General features: G+C 50.1%; 7 protein-coding genes across 7 annotated transcripts; 5 read left to right on the top strand and 2 right to left on the bottom strand.

Moving 5' to 3' along the window:
- Positions 1–83: 83 nt before the first annotated feature.
- M437DRAFT_41270 (uncharacterized protein) lies at positions 84–1841 on the top strand (the record flags this gene model as incomplete). The annotated part of the gene is made up of 1 exon (XM_041020353.1): positions 84–1841. One exon carries the CDS (start codon positions 84–86, stop codon positions 1839–1841), a length of 1758 nt encoding a protein of 585 aa, XP_040882589.1.
- Positions 1842–3255: 1414 nt separating this feature from the next.
- On the top strand, positions 3256–3732 carry M437DRAFT_72465 (uncharacterized protein; the record flags this gene model as incomplete). Its single annotated transcript, XM_041025862.1, has 3 exons — positions 3256–3415; positions 3471–3524; positions 3581–3732. The coding sequence occupies 3 exons, from the start codon at positions 3256–3258 to the stop codon at positions 3730–3732; spliced, it is 366 nt and encodes a 121-aa protein (XP_040882588.1).
- A 371-nt stretch (positions 3733–4103) lies between these two features.
- On the top strand, positions 4104–4880 carry M437DRAFT_81426 (uncharacterized protein; the record flags this gene model as incomplete). The annotated part of the gene is made up of 1 exon (XM_041027556.1): positions 4104–4880. The coding sequence occupies one exon, from the start codon at positions 4104–4106 to the stop codon at positions 4878–4880; it is 777 nt and encodes a 258-aa protein (XP_040882587.1).
- A 230-nt stretch (positions 4881–5110) lies between these two features.
- M437DRAFT_40895 (uncharacterized protein) lies at positions 5111–5959 on the bottom strand (the record flags this gene model as incomplete). The annotated part of the gene is made up of 3 exons (XM_041020269.1): positions 5111–5195; positions 5246–5622; positions 5678–5959. The coding sequence occupies 3 exons, from the start codon at positions 5957–5959 to the stop codon at positions 5111–5113; spliced, it is 744 nt and encodes a 247-aa protein (XP_040882586.1).
- A 682-nt stretch (positions 5960–6641) lies between these two features.
- On the bottom strand, positions 6642–8817 carry M437DRAFT_40996 (uncharacterized protein; the record flags this gene model as incomplete). Its single annotated transcript, XM_041020290.1, has 2 exons — positions 6642–8530; positions 8583–8817. The coding sequence occupies 2 exons, from the start codon at positions 8815–8817 to the stop codon at positions 6642–6644; spliced, it is 2124 nt and encodes a 707-aa protein (XP_040882585.1).
- A 605-nt stretch (positions 8818–9422) lies between these two features.
- On the top strand, positions 9423–10555 carry M437DRAFT_41599 (2-dehydropantoate 2-reductase family protein; the record flags this gene model as incomplete). The annotated part of the gene is made up of 3 exons (XM_041020406.1): positions 9423–9618; positions 9669–10318; positions 10376–10555. 3 exons carry the CDS (start codon positions 9423–9425, stop codon positions 10553–10555), a joined length of 1026 nt encoding a protein of 341 aa, XP_040882584.1.
- Positions 10556–11496: 941 nt separating this feature from the next.
- On the top strand, positions 11497–12549 carry M437DRAFT_9214 (GATA-type transcriptional repressor SRE; the record flags this gene model as incomplete). Its single annotated transcript, XM_041029074.1, has 2 exons — positions 11497–11879; positions 11931–12549. Coding segments are annotated over 2 exons (1002 nt in total), but the record flags the coding sequence as incomplete, so codon positions are not given.
- Between the last annotated feature and the right edge of the window lie 165 nt (positions 12550–12714).

The following is a 12714-nucleotide window of genomic DNA, read 5'->3' as shown; positions in this document are numbered from 1 at the left end:
CATCTCGGGGGTCGCCACATGGCATACCCGCCGTTGGCGGCTCGCCAAAAGAGAATGACACGACGGCGGCGCCGACAGCCATGATGCCGGGCACCAAGGAAGTCTTCGACTTCGACATGCACTTCATGGATGAGTTCCTGAACATGACGGACCCTCCACTCATGGAGGACATCGAGATGGACTTCAAGAATGTTGAAGAACTTACCCCAATTGTGCCAGACTACGATGCCTGGGCACAGCAGCTTTCTCATTGCCCAACATTCCAAGACGACAGCACCATGTCGAGTCCACCGGCCATGGTGTTCCCCCAACGAATCACTTACATGTATGAGCAGCCCTCGTTCGCACAGACAAGTCCAGAAATGTTGATGCTGCGGTTCGACCGACTAACCTGCGGCATTCTTTCCATCAAGGATGGGCCAAACGAGAACCCATGGCGTACACTGATCTGGCCGATGGCTCAAACCTCGCCAGCACTGTATCACGCCATTTCTTCGATGACCGCATTCCATTCCTCTCGGGATATTCCCGCTCTACGTGTAGCAGGACATGAGCACAAGAGTGAGAGTGTACGAAACTTGCTCGAAGGTATCGAGGAAAGTACCATGAACCTTGACACAGCTATTGCCACCACACTGGCCCTAGCCTTTGCAGAGACTTGGGACCAACACCTTTCGAGCGGCAATGACCACATTCAAGGTGCCCGAGCCATGATTAACATTGCGCTCAACCAGCACAAGCAATCGGCTTTGACAGGCCTGAACCTCGCAAGACTCAAGTTCCTTGCCAACGCCTGGGTCTACCTGGATGTCCTCTCCCGTGTGACTACTGCAGATGAAGACACCTCTGACGACTATGACAATCTCTATTGTCTTTACAGTAATCCTGAAAGTCCTCATATTGGTCCGTCAGGTCACCCGGGGTTCGGCATCGATTTTGGTCTGCCGATAGACTCTACTCTCGACCCTTTGATGGGTTGTGCAAGCACTTTGTTCCCACTGATCGGTCGTACAGCAAACTTGATTCGTCGCGTATATCGCGCCGAGTCGAACTCGCCTCCCATGATCAGCCAAGCCATGGAACTTAAGCTAATGCTCGAGACATGGGAGCCACCAGCTTTCGTTGAACCGCCAGAAGATCCCACTTGTGACGTTCGTCATGCTTTGCAAACAGCGGAGGCGTATCGCTGGGCTACACTCTTGTACCTGCACCAAGCACTTCCTGAAATCCCTGAACGCCTTACAACGGCAGACATGGCAAAGAAAGTGCTCGTGTTCTTAGCTACCGTGCCGCTTGCCAGTCGTTGTGTCATCATCCACGTCTACCCTCTCTTTATGGCTGGCTGTGAAGCCGACGTAGAAGAGGATAGACAGTGGATCAAGAGCCGCTGGGCTGCCATGTCACAACGCATGAGAATTGGTATCATTGACAAGTGTGTCGATGTCATGGAGGAGGTTTGGCGCAGGAGGGACGAGTACAAGAACAAGGTCTTGCCTAGCAAGGTCGTGCCTGTGAGACGAAACATGGTTTCACCTTCAGATTTGCAATCATCTGTAGGCAACAACAGACCGGCTGCAAACAGACGTGGCTCGTCGTTCAACAGCATTGCAGGCGCAAGCGAAGGCACCATGGCTTGGGCGAACAAACTGCGACGCATGACCGTAGGCGACCCAGACAAGATGGATTCAGCATCCATCTCGTGTCGAGGCTCTCGTGATGCAGTGAATGGAGCAACAGGCACACTGCTCACAGTGCGTGGAAGGTTGCATTGGATTGGTGTGATGAAAGATTGGGGTTGGGAAGGTGAGTCTCTTTGCAAAAAAGTCCAGGTTTTCGCATAAAGCTAACCATCTCGTAGTGCTGCTTGGATAATGATGATGTTGCATGAATGATGTTGCTTGGATGATTATTGCATAAGACGGCCACCTGGGAAATTGTCGCTTGCATAGGTTGCGTACACAAAATGTTGCTGAGATGAGTGTCGTTTGGTAGTGGTAGGCGCTTGGTGGAGTTTCTCGGACTTTCGGATGTTGCATCCCAATTGAACAGATTAAGTAGAGAGCATAACAACATTTTCAGAAAATATTGTCTTCGTCGAAGTGAAATGGCCTTTGGATGATCGATGTCTGCTGCCTGGACCGATGTTGCTCTGGTCTGTGTTGCTTGGTTGAATTGTCGAAAGTGTTGCTCAAGGATTTCGTAATAGTGTCGCAATGGATGTGTCGCTATGGAAGTGTCTCTGGGCGACTGTGTCGGAAAGATACGGTATCAGATCATTCACTCAGGCAATCCTGCAGAGATTGGCTGCATTGCTGCTTGAACATAATGTTGATAATGTGATGATGCCTTGAGGAGGCACTCAGGATTGTCGCTTGGAAGGGTCGCTAGGAGGTGCCACTGGAAGTGTCGCTGGGAGGTGTCGGCAAGGTTGCTCTGGATAAGGCAGGGTTGGTTTGTGTTGCTCAGGAGATACTGCTTTGGTAGATATTCAAAAGTTTGGGTTTTGTCGCTCAGGAAGTGTCGCTATGGTTTGTTTGTCGGAGCATGAAGATGGATATCTTTCACACACATGGCTGCTGCTTTGGAGTGTTGTAGTGTCGACACCGATATGATTATCATAGCATGACAATAGATAGTTCGGAGTAGAAGATAACAAGGGTATGAAGTTTTGATTTTCTCTTCTCTGCAAGTTTTTGGGGGTGTGGATGTTTAATAACGTACACTTTTTGAGACTTCCGGCAGTCTTTCTGGTGAATTATGTTCAGCCTCCTGTGAGGTTCAAAAAGAAGCGTAACCTCGGGTGGCAGAGGGAGACGGAGCGTTTTATGAGAGAGACTTCGGGCGCACGCCTCGGGCAAGGCAGCTTGGCAAGCCCGCACGCCATAGCGGGGTTGCATGACTCTCGGGACAGACCTTCTGATTTTGGACGCTTCCCTACCGCCCTTCTCCATCGCCGCGGAACAACAGGCGGGGTTTGCCCCGACCTGCCCTGACCCATTACGGCTTATCTACATGCCTATCACAGACATGTCAGTGTCCTTCTTTGGGATATCTTGTCCACTATCTCCCCCTGTACCATATCACAGTCCAACAACTTCACAATCTCACAATCTCAAAGAGCGTGCCGAAGTACCTTGTAGAGACTGGTATCGAGTAAGTCTATTCAGCACGTAAGTGTTCAAGAAAGCAGATAAAAGGTGGTGAGTCTGTCTGTTCTGTCCATGTCAAACTGCTATTCGAACTGCCATATACAACATGTCTGCCCCCGTTGCAATGAAGCACTTTGCGAACGCCCAGAAAGAGTACAAGCCACCGCTCATTGCCAATGAGAATGCTTTCCTCGGCGACGTATACAGCAGTGATCAAACCAATCCTGAGCATCCTATCAGCTGTGGCTTCTACAGGCTTGAAAAGGGTAACGTTTTCCAATCTCTTGTAGTTGTGACCAATTTCTCTGACATCGAACAAAGGCACCCCACTTGTCTACACCTACACTTATGACGAAATGAAGATCGTTGTGGAAGGTGTGTTGGTAGCAGTTCATCTATTTCCGCCCAATAGAACTGATCTCGGAATTCAGGTCAATATACCATTTCGGACGAGGCGGGCAACAAAGTGGAGGCCAAGCCTGGTGATGTCTTCTTCTTTCCCAAAGGCTCGACCATCACGTTTACGACCGAGGATTACGGCTTGGCCTTTTACACCGGTGCCAGAAAGGAAGGTGCGGCGTAGTCAGAGGATCGAGTCTTGGAACGATATCTTGGGACTGATACCAGCCCAGCTCCTAGATGATATAGAAGAATGACACCCTATAAATCAGAAAGTTCACGATTCGCAGATATCACAACATTGTACACCTTGATGGCTCAAGGTTGTGAAGGTATGGGGGATCTGGCATGAGCAGTTCAAACAAGGCAAACACATGGCATGGCAGCTTCCAACTGCGTCAGAAATTCTTGGATTTCCTCATCCATCAACTACTTCACTCTAAAGCTCTTTCAAGAACAATAATAATTCACATTCCAATCCGATAGCATCGTCGTCATATCCTCTTTCAATACTACAACACTACCCAAGAAACTCGAGCGAAGCGCAACCCAACAATGCCCAAAGAACGCAACATCAACCCAGTCGCAGCCCAGCACAAAGCAGACAAAAAACAAGCCCTCAAAAAGTCAAAAGCAAACGTCCAAGCGCAAAGAAATGAAAAACTGGCTCGCCGTAACCCAGAACGTCTTCAACGACAAATAGACGACCTCAAGTCCTTGGCCACGACCCAGCAGCTACGACCAAAAGATCAAGCCACCCTAGAACAACTCGAGAAAGACTTGCGCGCCGTGAGAAAAGCAAGGGATATTTTGGGCGACAAGGCACCTGGATTCAGACCGAGGAGAGAAGACCGGGAAGGAGGTCAAGGACAAGAGGGCAGAAAGAGAAGGAGACAAGATGAAGATGGAGACGAGACAGACGAGGATGTAAGGAAGATTCCTATGCCGAGGGATACACCGCCGCCCATTCCACGCAGAAACCAACCACATCAATTGCCAAACAAACCTGCTGCTGCGACACCAATAGTAGCGCAAACGACATACAGCTCTGCGCCTGTACTGCGCAACCTCAAGGAAGAGGCCAAAAGGTTCGTACCTGCTGCTGTGGCGCAAAATATTGCAAGACAAAAGGGTCAAGGTGGACGATTGCTGGAGCCTGAAGAAGCGGATAAGCTCGAGAAGGCCGGCTATAACGACGCGCGCAAAATTGCGGACGAGATGGAGAAGGAGGCTGAGTTTGAGATGATGACTCGACAGGAGAACGCAGGACAAGCAGCTGAGAAGGCTTTGAGACAAGTCGAGATTGAAGAGGTTGAGGACGAAGGCATCTGATACAACACATTTAATTCACGACGGTCATGATATTATTCTGAAGAAATCATTTCATTAATCGTCTACTGTCGACTACCGTGTTCGTCTAAGCTAGTTCATAGCTTGTTTGCGCTGGAAGAAGCCCTGTTATCGAGCAGTCAGCACCAGTGCATCACTCGATATGAAAACGCCAACAGTGGTTTGCTTACCAACATCAAGCTTTCGTTTCATGGCAGTAGTAAAAGAGGCACTTACATGTGCTCGTGGAAGAAGTTCAGCAAGACGCCATAAGCATCCATATAGTTCTTCTTGACGTTCTCGTCCTCAAGGTCGGCACTGTTGAATCTGGTTAGATTGGCTTCTGCATTGCATTTGGACAGACTTACCGAGCAGCCATGAATCCGTGAACCTGGTCGTTGTACCACTTGACAAGGTGCTTGGTCTTGACGCCCTGCTCCCACTTCTCGACAGCCTCCTTGTCCTCATCCTTGCTAGGCAGCATGGCGATGGGAATGCTGATGCCAGCGGCGTCGTTGGGGTCGACCATGGCCGGGTGGCATGCAGCAGCAGCCTTGAAGACGGTATCCTTTTGTGAAGACAAGTTCACGATCTTACCGCCCCAGCAGAAGCCAACGATGCCAAAGGACGAAATGTTCTTGTTCTGGCTCTTGATCTCGTCAATGACCTTGGGGATGCGGCCGACGGTCTTGGGTGGTGCACCGGTGGTCTGGAAGAACTTTCCGAGACGCTCCTCCTTCTCCTTCTGTCATGGTTGTCAGTCATCTAGCGTTATAAATGAGGTCTAAAGGAAGGCTCACAGTGTCAGGAGGGTAGTCGTTGATGTCAACAGGCTTGCCCTCGAAGAAGTCGGGCATGAAGACTTGGTACTGGTTCTCCTTGTCACTGGTTGCAAGGATATCGGCACCCTGGAGAGTCTGATCCTTGAAACCAAAGATGTCGTAAATGACGAGAATGGCCTTCTTTGCATCGCTGGGGCCAGTGGTGTAGGTCTTCATACCATCAATGGTTGTGTAAGTACCCTTTGCATCATAGCCCTTGCTAATGACGGGCGGGACTGTACAGCAAGCGTGAGATTGCATTGTGGACTTGTATCTGATGGGTTTGATATATGTAGTGTAGCGGAAGAAGGAACGAGTTGAGATGGGTTTAAAACACAAAGAGGAAGGTGTGACGGGCAAACGCATCTTTTCTCTTTTCTCTTTGCTAAATCGATGACTTGGCCCAGGGAAGCTCCACCGAGGCATCGAGAGCTCGATGTGTGGGGTATACATCGCGTCATAGTCCGTCACATCCCGTAGATCGATGCCGTTATCTCCATGTCACTCGGATGACCCTGGCTATTCGATATCACTACGAACAATTTCACTCTCATAGTAGCGTACAGTGGTGGGAGAGACGGTCGAAATGCACCGTGACCCTTGGTCTAAAGATGTGGTCACGGAGATAGTTGAAGCCCATCTGCACGAGATATCATCCCTGTGTAAATCATTGCTATTTTCATGGATACATACGGAGTGAGAGTCATGTCTTTCTCGAGAGGTAGCAGGTACCCGACTACGGGCTCTCATCCACAAGCGTCACTCCCGCTCTGTACAGATCGATAGTGCCTAGTATGATGATTGGATGTCAAATTGTGGTCCATGATGAGATCAAAATTGATAAGTTAGAAGTGAATTTCGACAATTAAATATCGCAACTTTTGGTAATTTCGTATCATCATAAACATTATCAGTCATTAGTTTCCGTCAGAATCCATCTCTTTCATGTAACAATCAAGCCGTTCTTGCTAGTAGCCAAGATGTCACTCCACGACACATCCAAAGAGCCAGTGTCATCTCTTGCAGCCCAAACCTTGGTGGCTACATCGGCCGCCACGAACAAACTGCCCACACCAGACTGCTGACCAGCTCTGTACATGAATGCAGAAATCTGCTCGCGATGGACGGGGTCCAAGGCTTCGCAAGCCGCAATGAAACCAGGCCAAGCAACGTAGGCAGAAGTATCGCCGTACTTGTTCTTCTTCTTCTCGTGCTCCAGGAGGTGATGAATGGTCTTGCCAACGTAGAATTGCAAGGTAGTCGCATTCGTATCCCTTACTCGTCGGTAAAAGTAAATGATCAAGGCGCTGTGCATCGCTTCCAGAAAGTTGTAGAGGAGGTCGGTTCGCACCTCAATCTTGTCAGATCGTTCTGCTGGCCCGTACACAATCAGGGTTTGCTTCTCAGCCAGTAGCTTGTACGGATTCTTCCAGTCGCAAATTTTGCTTTCGATCATCTTGGCTCTTTGCGCAAGGTCCTGAGACATACCGCCAGGATATGTGGAACGGCTCCGACGGACTTCATCAGCCAGATGAGTGGCGTGCGAAATCAAGCGGAAGAGTGATTCAGGAATGCCGTAGATTTGCTCGAACATAGTTGGTTCGTCTTGGTCGGCCGGAAACTTCACCAACCGCGTTTCCAAATCCGCCATGTCTTGATAATCAAGATCTGAGCCCATCTTCACACGATCAGTCCACAACGAAGGATACCGGCAAATTGCGCTTGGCTTCTCGTTAGTCATGGCGTATGACTGGTCCACTAAGTAAGGCCGTGTCTCTTCCACCGGGGTAAAAGTGCTCTCCTCGATGATCCGTAAGTAGAGATAGATGCTGTGCAGCATGTTGACTTTTCGCGATTGTTTGGGTTTCTTCAGGCTTTGCATGTAGATGAATCGTTCGGCGTCCAGAAGATAGCATCTTGCTTCTTGCATCTGTCCACTGACCACGCAGACTGTAACCATGCTGGTCAGGGCCATCAAGACCTCCTTGTACTTTGACTTTTTCTTCTCCTCGCTCTGCTCACGCAGACAAAGCTTCAGCCGTGCCTTTGCCTTCTCGCGGTACGACTCTGCAATTGATTGCCAACTGTCTGCCTCCACCGAATCGGTTTGTAGATGCTTCAAGTTGAAAGCGCTCATAGCAAGGACTGCAAAGAGCAATGTCATCTTGGCATTGTTCGAGTCTCCGAGAAGCGACAATTCTCCGTAAGCGCTGATTGCGCAAGGCAGATGAAGAATCTTCCACGGGGGCTTCTCATGATGCAATGGTGTAAAGCAGGACATCATAGACGTCTGATAGTGATCCAGCAATGTGCGCATTACTCCAGGTGCCATTCCTGCGACATCTTGCGAGAAGGTTAATGTGACAGGTGTAGGTAAGCGCGGACTGAGAGGGAAGAACCTGGCCAGGTCCGTAATACTGGAGTTATCCTCGACTGCATCGTAATTCATGCTAAAGCTTTCATCCATGCCTTGGCCAAAGTTGAAAACGGGTGATGAAGTAGCCCATGAGAGAGGAAGAGGACTTTTCGTCATGACAGGCTGGAAGTCATGCGAAGGTTGCTCAATGTTCATAAAGTCAATGCCGTACCAGTCGTCCTCCGGTAGTGAGTTGATAATTGGCAGAGCTTCAGGCTCAGGTACAGGTGAAGATGAAGGCGTTAGTGACGGTGATTTAGGCCTATTCACAGAAAAGACTCCAAAAGGTCCGTGGTTTAGTGGTGCGTCGTAATCCATAGTTTCGGCTTGAGTATCCAGTTGCAAGAGAAGGCCTTCAACCTGATGCTCGGGGATTTGTCTTGTCATCCTTGAACACTCTGCAATACGCTCACGATCTAGTGCATAGTGAGTATTAGGATCGAAGTATTGTTTTCCTTAAGGACTTACCCGAGAAGATTGGTTTCCTACGAAGACCCATTTCTCTCTCCGGCGACTCTGTACTACATTTCCGTGAAGTAGTCTTGTTAGGCACCCCAGGGTCAAGCCAGATTAGTCCTTGAACAGCGCCTTGTTGGACACAGTCCAGATTTAGTCGCCTGCAGGCCGAGCATTTTGGTAGGCTTCTATCGCACTTGACCTTGCGCGAACGGCAGGTGGAACACGCGTTTGATCGCGGACTCATTGCTTTTCTATGATCTGCTGCAAAGATTACAGAAAAAAGAGAAGGCAAGACCGAGTCACTAGATTAGAAAATATGCGAGGCCACGAAGGCCGAAGGCCTGTCGTTTTGCTCATACCGGTGAATGCTACTCGGAGTAAAGGTGTGGTCAATCGGGGGAAAACACTCTCAACGGCAAATTGGAAGTCGAAAACCGACGGCAAGGGGTATGGTCGGAGAACACAAAAGGATCTCTATCGAACAAGCATGCGCAAAATTTGATCGCGAAACGTTCTGTAAATCAAGCAGTGCGTTCTCCGTCTGCTTTGCGCAAGAGGTCAAGGCTGAAGTAGGCTTTTCTCCTTGCCATGTCGGCGTCTTCGGACAAAGCGGCGTGTCGAAATTCTCCTTGTTCTCACTATCGGTGTAAAGCTCCTTTCGTTTGGCCGAACTGTGCCCTCCACTTTCCTCGGCCAACACTTGCTCTTGTTAGGGCATTATGTTGGCCGTGATAGGGATATCAACCTCACCTACCTCTTGACGTTACTCAAGCTTGATATAGATAGCTGTTCCCAAATACTCCATTTTCCAATTGCAAGACAACACATACTTCTAGTTCTTGATTAAACATGCACCCCGACAAGTCCAAAGTTCTTCTTTTTGGTAGCGGCGGAGTCGGTACAATTGCAGCACTAAACCTCGAAGTTGGTGGTCATGCAGAAGTCACAGCTGTGTTACGCTCAAACTACAATGCTGTTAAAGAAAGAGGTTTTGACATCGCATCTTGCGACCATGGCACACTAAAAGGATGGCGACCCACAAATGGTCAGTCTTATCATTTGCAAATTGAAGGCCAACAATACTAATGCCTTCAGTCGTCAATCATGTCCCCAAGGTATCGGAGAAGCAGTTTGACTACATTGTCTGCACCACGAAGAATCAGCCCGACTGTCCACCTGCTTTGACCGACCTCATTGCTCCTGCTGTCCAGCCTGGCCGAACAGTGATTGTTCTAATTCAAAATGGGCTTAACATCGAGAAGCCGATCTTTGAAGCATTTCCCAACAACATCGTTCTGTCAGGTGTTAGTATGATTGGATCGCATGAGACTCAGCCTGGTGTGATTGAGCACGACGATAATGACCGGGTACTGATCGGACCCTTCCGCAATACCAATCTCAAGGCAGAAGACGAGGAGGCCGCCGCGAGGGACTTTGTTCGTATCTACTCTGCTGGCGGAAAGACTGACTGCGAGCTGCAACTAGACGTCAACTTTGCTAGATGGCGAAAGTTGGTCTATAATGCTTGCTTGAACTCAATCTGTGCTCTTACCGGACTGGACACTGGTCGCATTCGACTCGCGGATGGTGCGATCGACGGACTGGTCAAACCTGCTATGGAGGAGATCAGAGCCGCAGCGAAAGCGGTCGGCGTGAACCTGCCCCCAGATGTCTGTGACTTTATGATCAACATCGATCCCTTGACGATGTACCTACCCCCTAGTATGCTGGGAGATATTAGAAAGGTCAGTCAAAATCTGACCCTGAAATCTTCCGGGGACGCCATGAGCTAACAGATGCAGGGCAACTTCACCGAGTTCGAGAACATTGTAGGAGAGCCTTTGAGGGTTGGTACTGCTCTAGGTGTTCCGATGCCGACACTGCAGGTTCTCTACCATCTGCTTCAGGCAATCCAATGGCGGACCAAAGAAGCCAAGGGCAAGGTTACGATTCCGCCAAAGGGAACCTTTGTGGCTGAGTAGATGACCACGCGTCGAATAGATGGTGGAATCCAACCAATGCTCACACGGGGTGAACCAAGAACTTCCTCTTCCAAAGCTTTATGAGAATATGTAACATCGGGAAAACGAGCCGCGCTCGGTCTTGGGTTTGCAGGAGGTGCAGCACGGTCTAAAAGTACAGCAGACCCTGAGCTCCGCGGGAAGCATTGATGCGATTCATAAAGTGCTCGCTTCGGTAAGGCTTCGCCGGCCCGATAAGAGCTATGGTTATGGTTCAAGGAATGACATTGTGTTCGTTGACAGTCGGTACTGTAGATAGACAGCTGAGATCTAATGGAGCGTACGTTCCAAAAGCTGGCCAAGATCTACCGACGCATCTCGGTATCGTTCGAGAGTCGAATACCACCGTAAGAGATGTGAGAAGCATGTCACCGGAAATAATGCCAAGTTAAGCGAGAGCGCGCAGAAGGTTCCATTGCCTAAAAGTCAAGCAATAAAGTGGAACTCGTAAGCCAGTCGGAAGCCTTCCAGATCAGCATCACAAGCCAGCGGCTCTCGAAGCAAGATGCAACCAATCAGAACGAGGGCAATGTCATCAACCGTGATCTGGTGCTTTCGCTCTCGTGTTGTCTCCTCGATCTCGCAGGCAAATCAGACATACGCGGTCGCACACGCTTAGAGGACATAACTCGACAGTCGCCGTTCATCTTGAGATACGATCGTTGAAGGATCCTGGAAACTTGCACACCCGGTGTTGACTGTCACATCGCCAAGAAAGAGCATACTCCCCCAGCTTGTCAAACGACCATAGACGCTCTTGAGGCTGCAGCCAGCGACTTGCGCGCTTTCTACGCATTTCTGGCTTGGCGCGACTCTTTCGCTCGCACTTCTCCGTCTTGCAGGGTGTTGCGCGCATCCTGTCGACAAGACGTCCAAACCTCGAGCACTTCCATCCATCTAGAATGTCCAACCCAGCCTCGACGCTTGCGCCGTCTCCTGCCGCCGCTCCACGCTTGTCCAACGAACGCTCCAAGGAAGAACTCGAACTCGCCGAAAGATTGATCGAGCACTCACAAGGCATCCAACATGGTCCTGCGATAGCCGATCGTCGCACCACTCCCTCGACAGCAGACGGCGGAAGCAGAACCGGCGGCGATGTCGAGCGCTTGTCCGATGATGGCGGCAGCGAGACGAGTCTTTCGGCGCAACAACAACAGCTCACTCCACAACACTCAAATCACCAGCAACAACAAAACCTCCAGTTGCCATCTATCCACGAACTCACATGGGTTAAACAGAGGAAACCATTCAACACAGGCATGGGAGGAGCAGGCCAAGTGTGCAGGTACTTGTATTCATCCATCACCTGATTCTTCTTGGGCTAACCAACTACCAGCAATTGCGGTACAACAAGAACACCACTATGGCGACGTTCCCCAGCTGGTGATACGATATGCAACGCTTGCGGTCTCTATCTCAAGGCCCGAAATCAGATGCGCCCCGTCAACCTAAAACGTGGAGCTCAGGCATCTCCAGCAGGTCAACAACAACAGCAGCCAGAACAACAGACGACAGCCTCAGGCAACAGAAAGAGTTCGTCGCCAACAACAACGACTAAGCAACTTGGAGGAGCAACATATGTCACTGACACGACGTCGAACGGCACATGTCCTGGCGGAGGTCGCTGTAATGGAACCGGAGGTCACGATGGATGCAATGGTTGCCCGGCATACAACAATCGAGTCAGTAAGACGGCGCAGATTGCTCTGGCACAAGCAAACGACGGCCGAGCACAAGGTCAACATGGCGCCAGTCAGAGCCCGTACCCACATACGCAGAACAGCCCCGGACCAAGTCAAGCGCCGGCGGCCAATGTCACGGTGGCCTGCCAGAATTGTGGTACGACAATTACGCCATTGTGGAGACGCGACGACAACGGACACACAATCTGCAATGCTTGCGGTATGTTTGCGACACCTTCTTATCTTATCTTGATCAGTTCTGATTTTGATCTCTCAGGTCTCTACTACAAGCTCCACGGCGTGCATCGCCCTTCCGGCATGAAGAAGTCAGAAATCAAGCGTCGCCGCAGAGTCATGCCTGCCACCAGCGATCAACACCTCGCCCCTTTCTCCGTCAACAACTCACAACCGATCTCGCCTCCTCCTGAGCCCGCTTCG

Source organism: Aureobasidium melanogenum (assembly GCF_000721775.1).
Source record: "Aureobasidium melanogenum CBS 110374 unplaced genomic scaffold scaffold_3, whole genome shotgun sequence".
NCBI lineage: Eukaryota > Fungi > Ascomycota > Dothideomycetes > Dothideales > Saccotheciaceae > Aureobasidium > Aureobasidium melanogenum.
The sequence above is the reverse complement of the archived record's forward strand: the minus strand, read 5'-3'. Positions and strand labels throughout refer to the sequence as shown.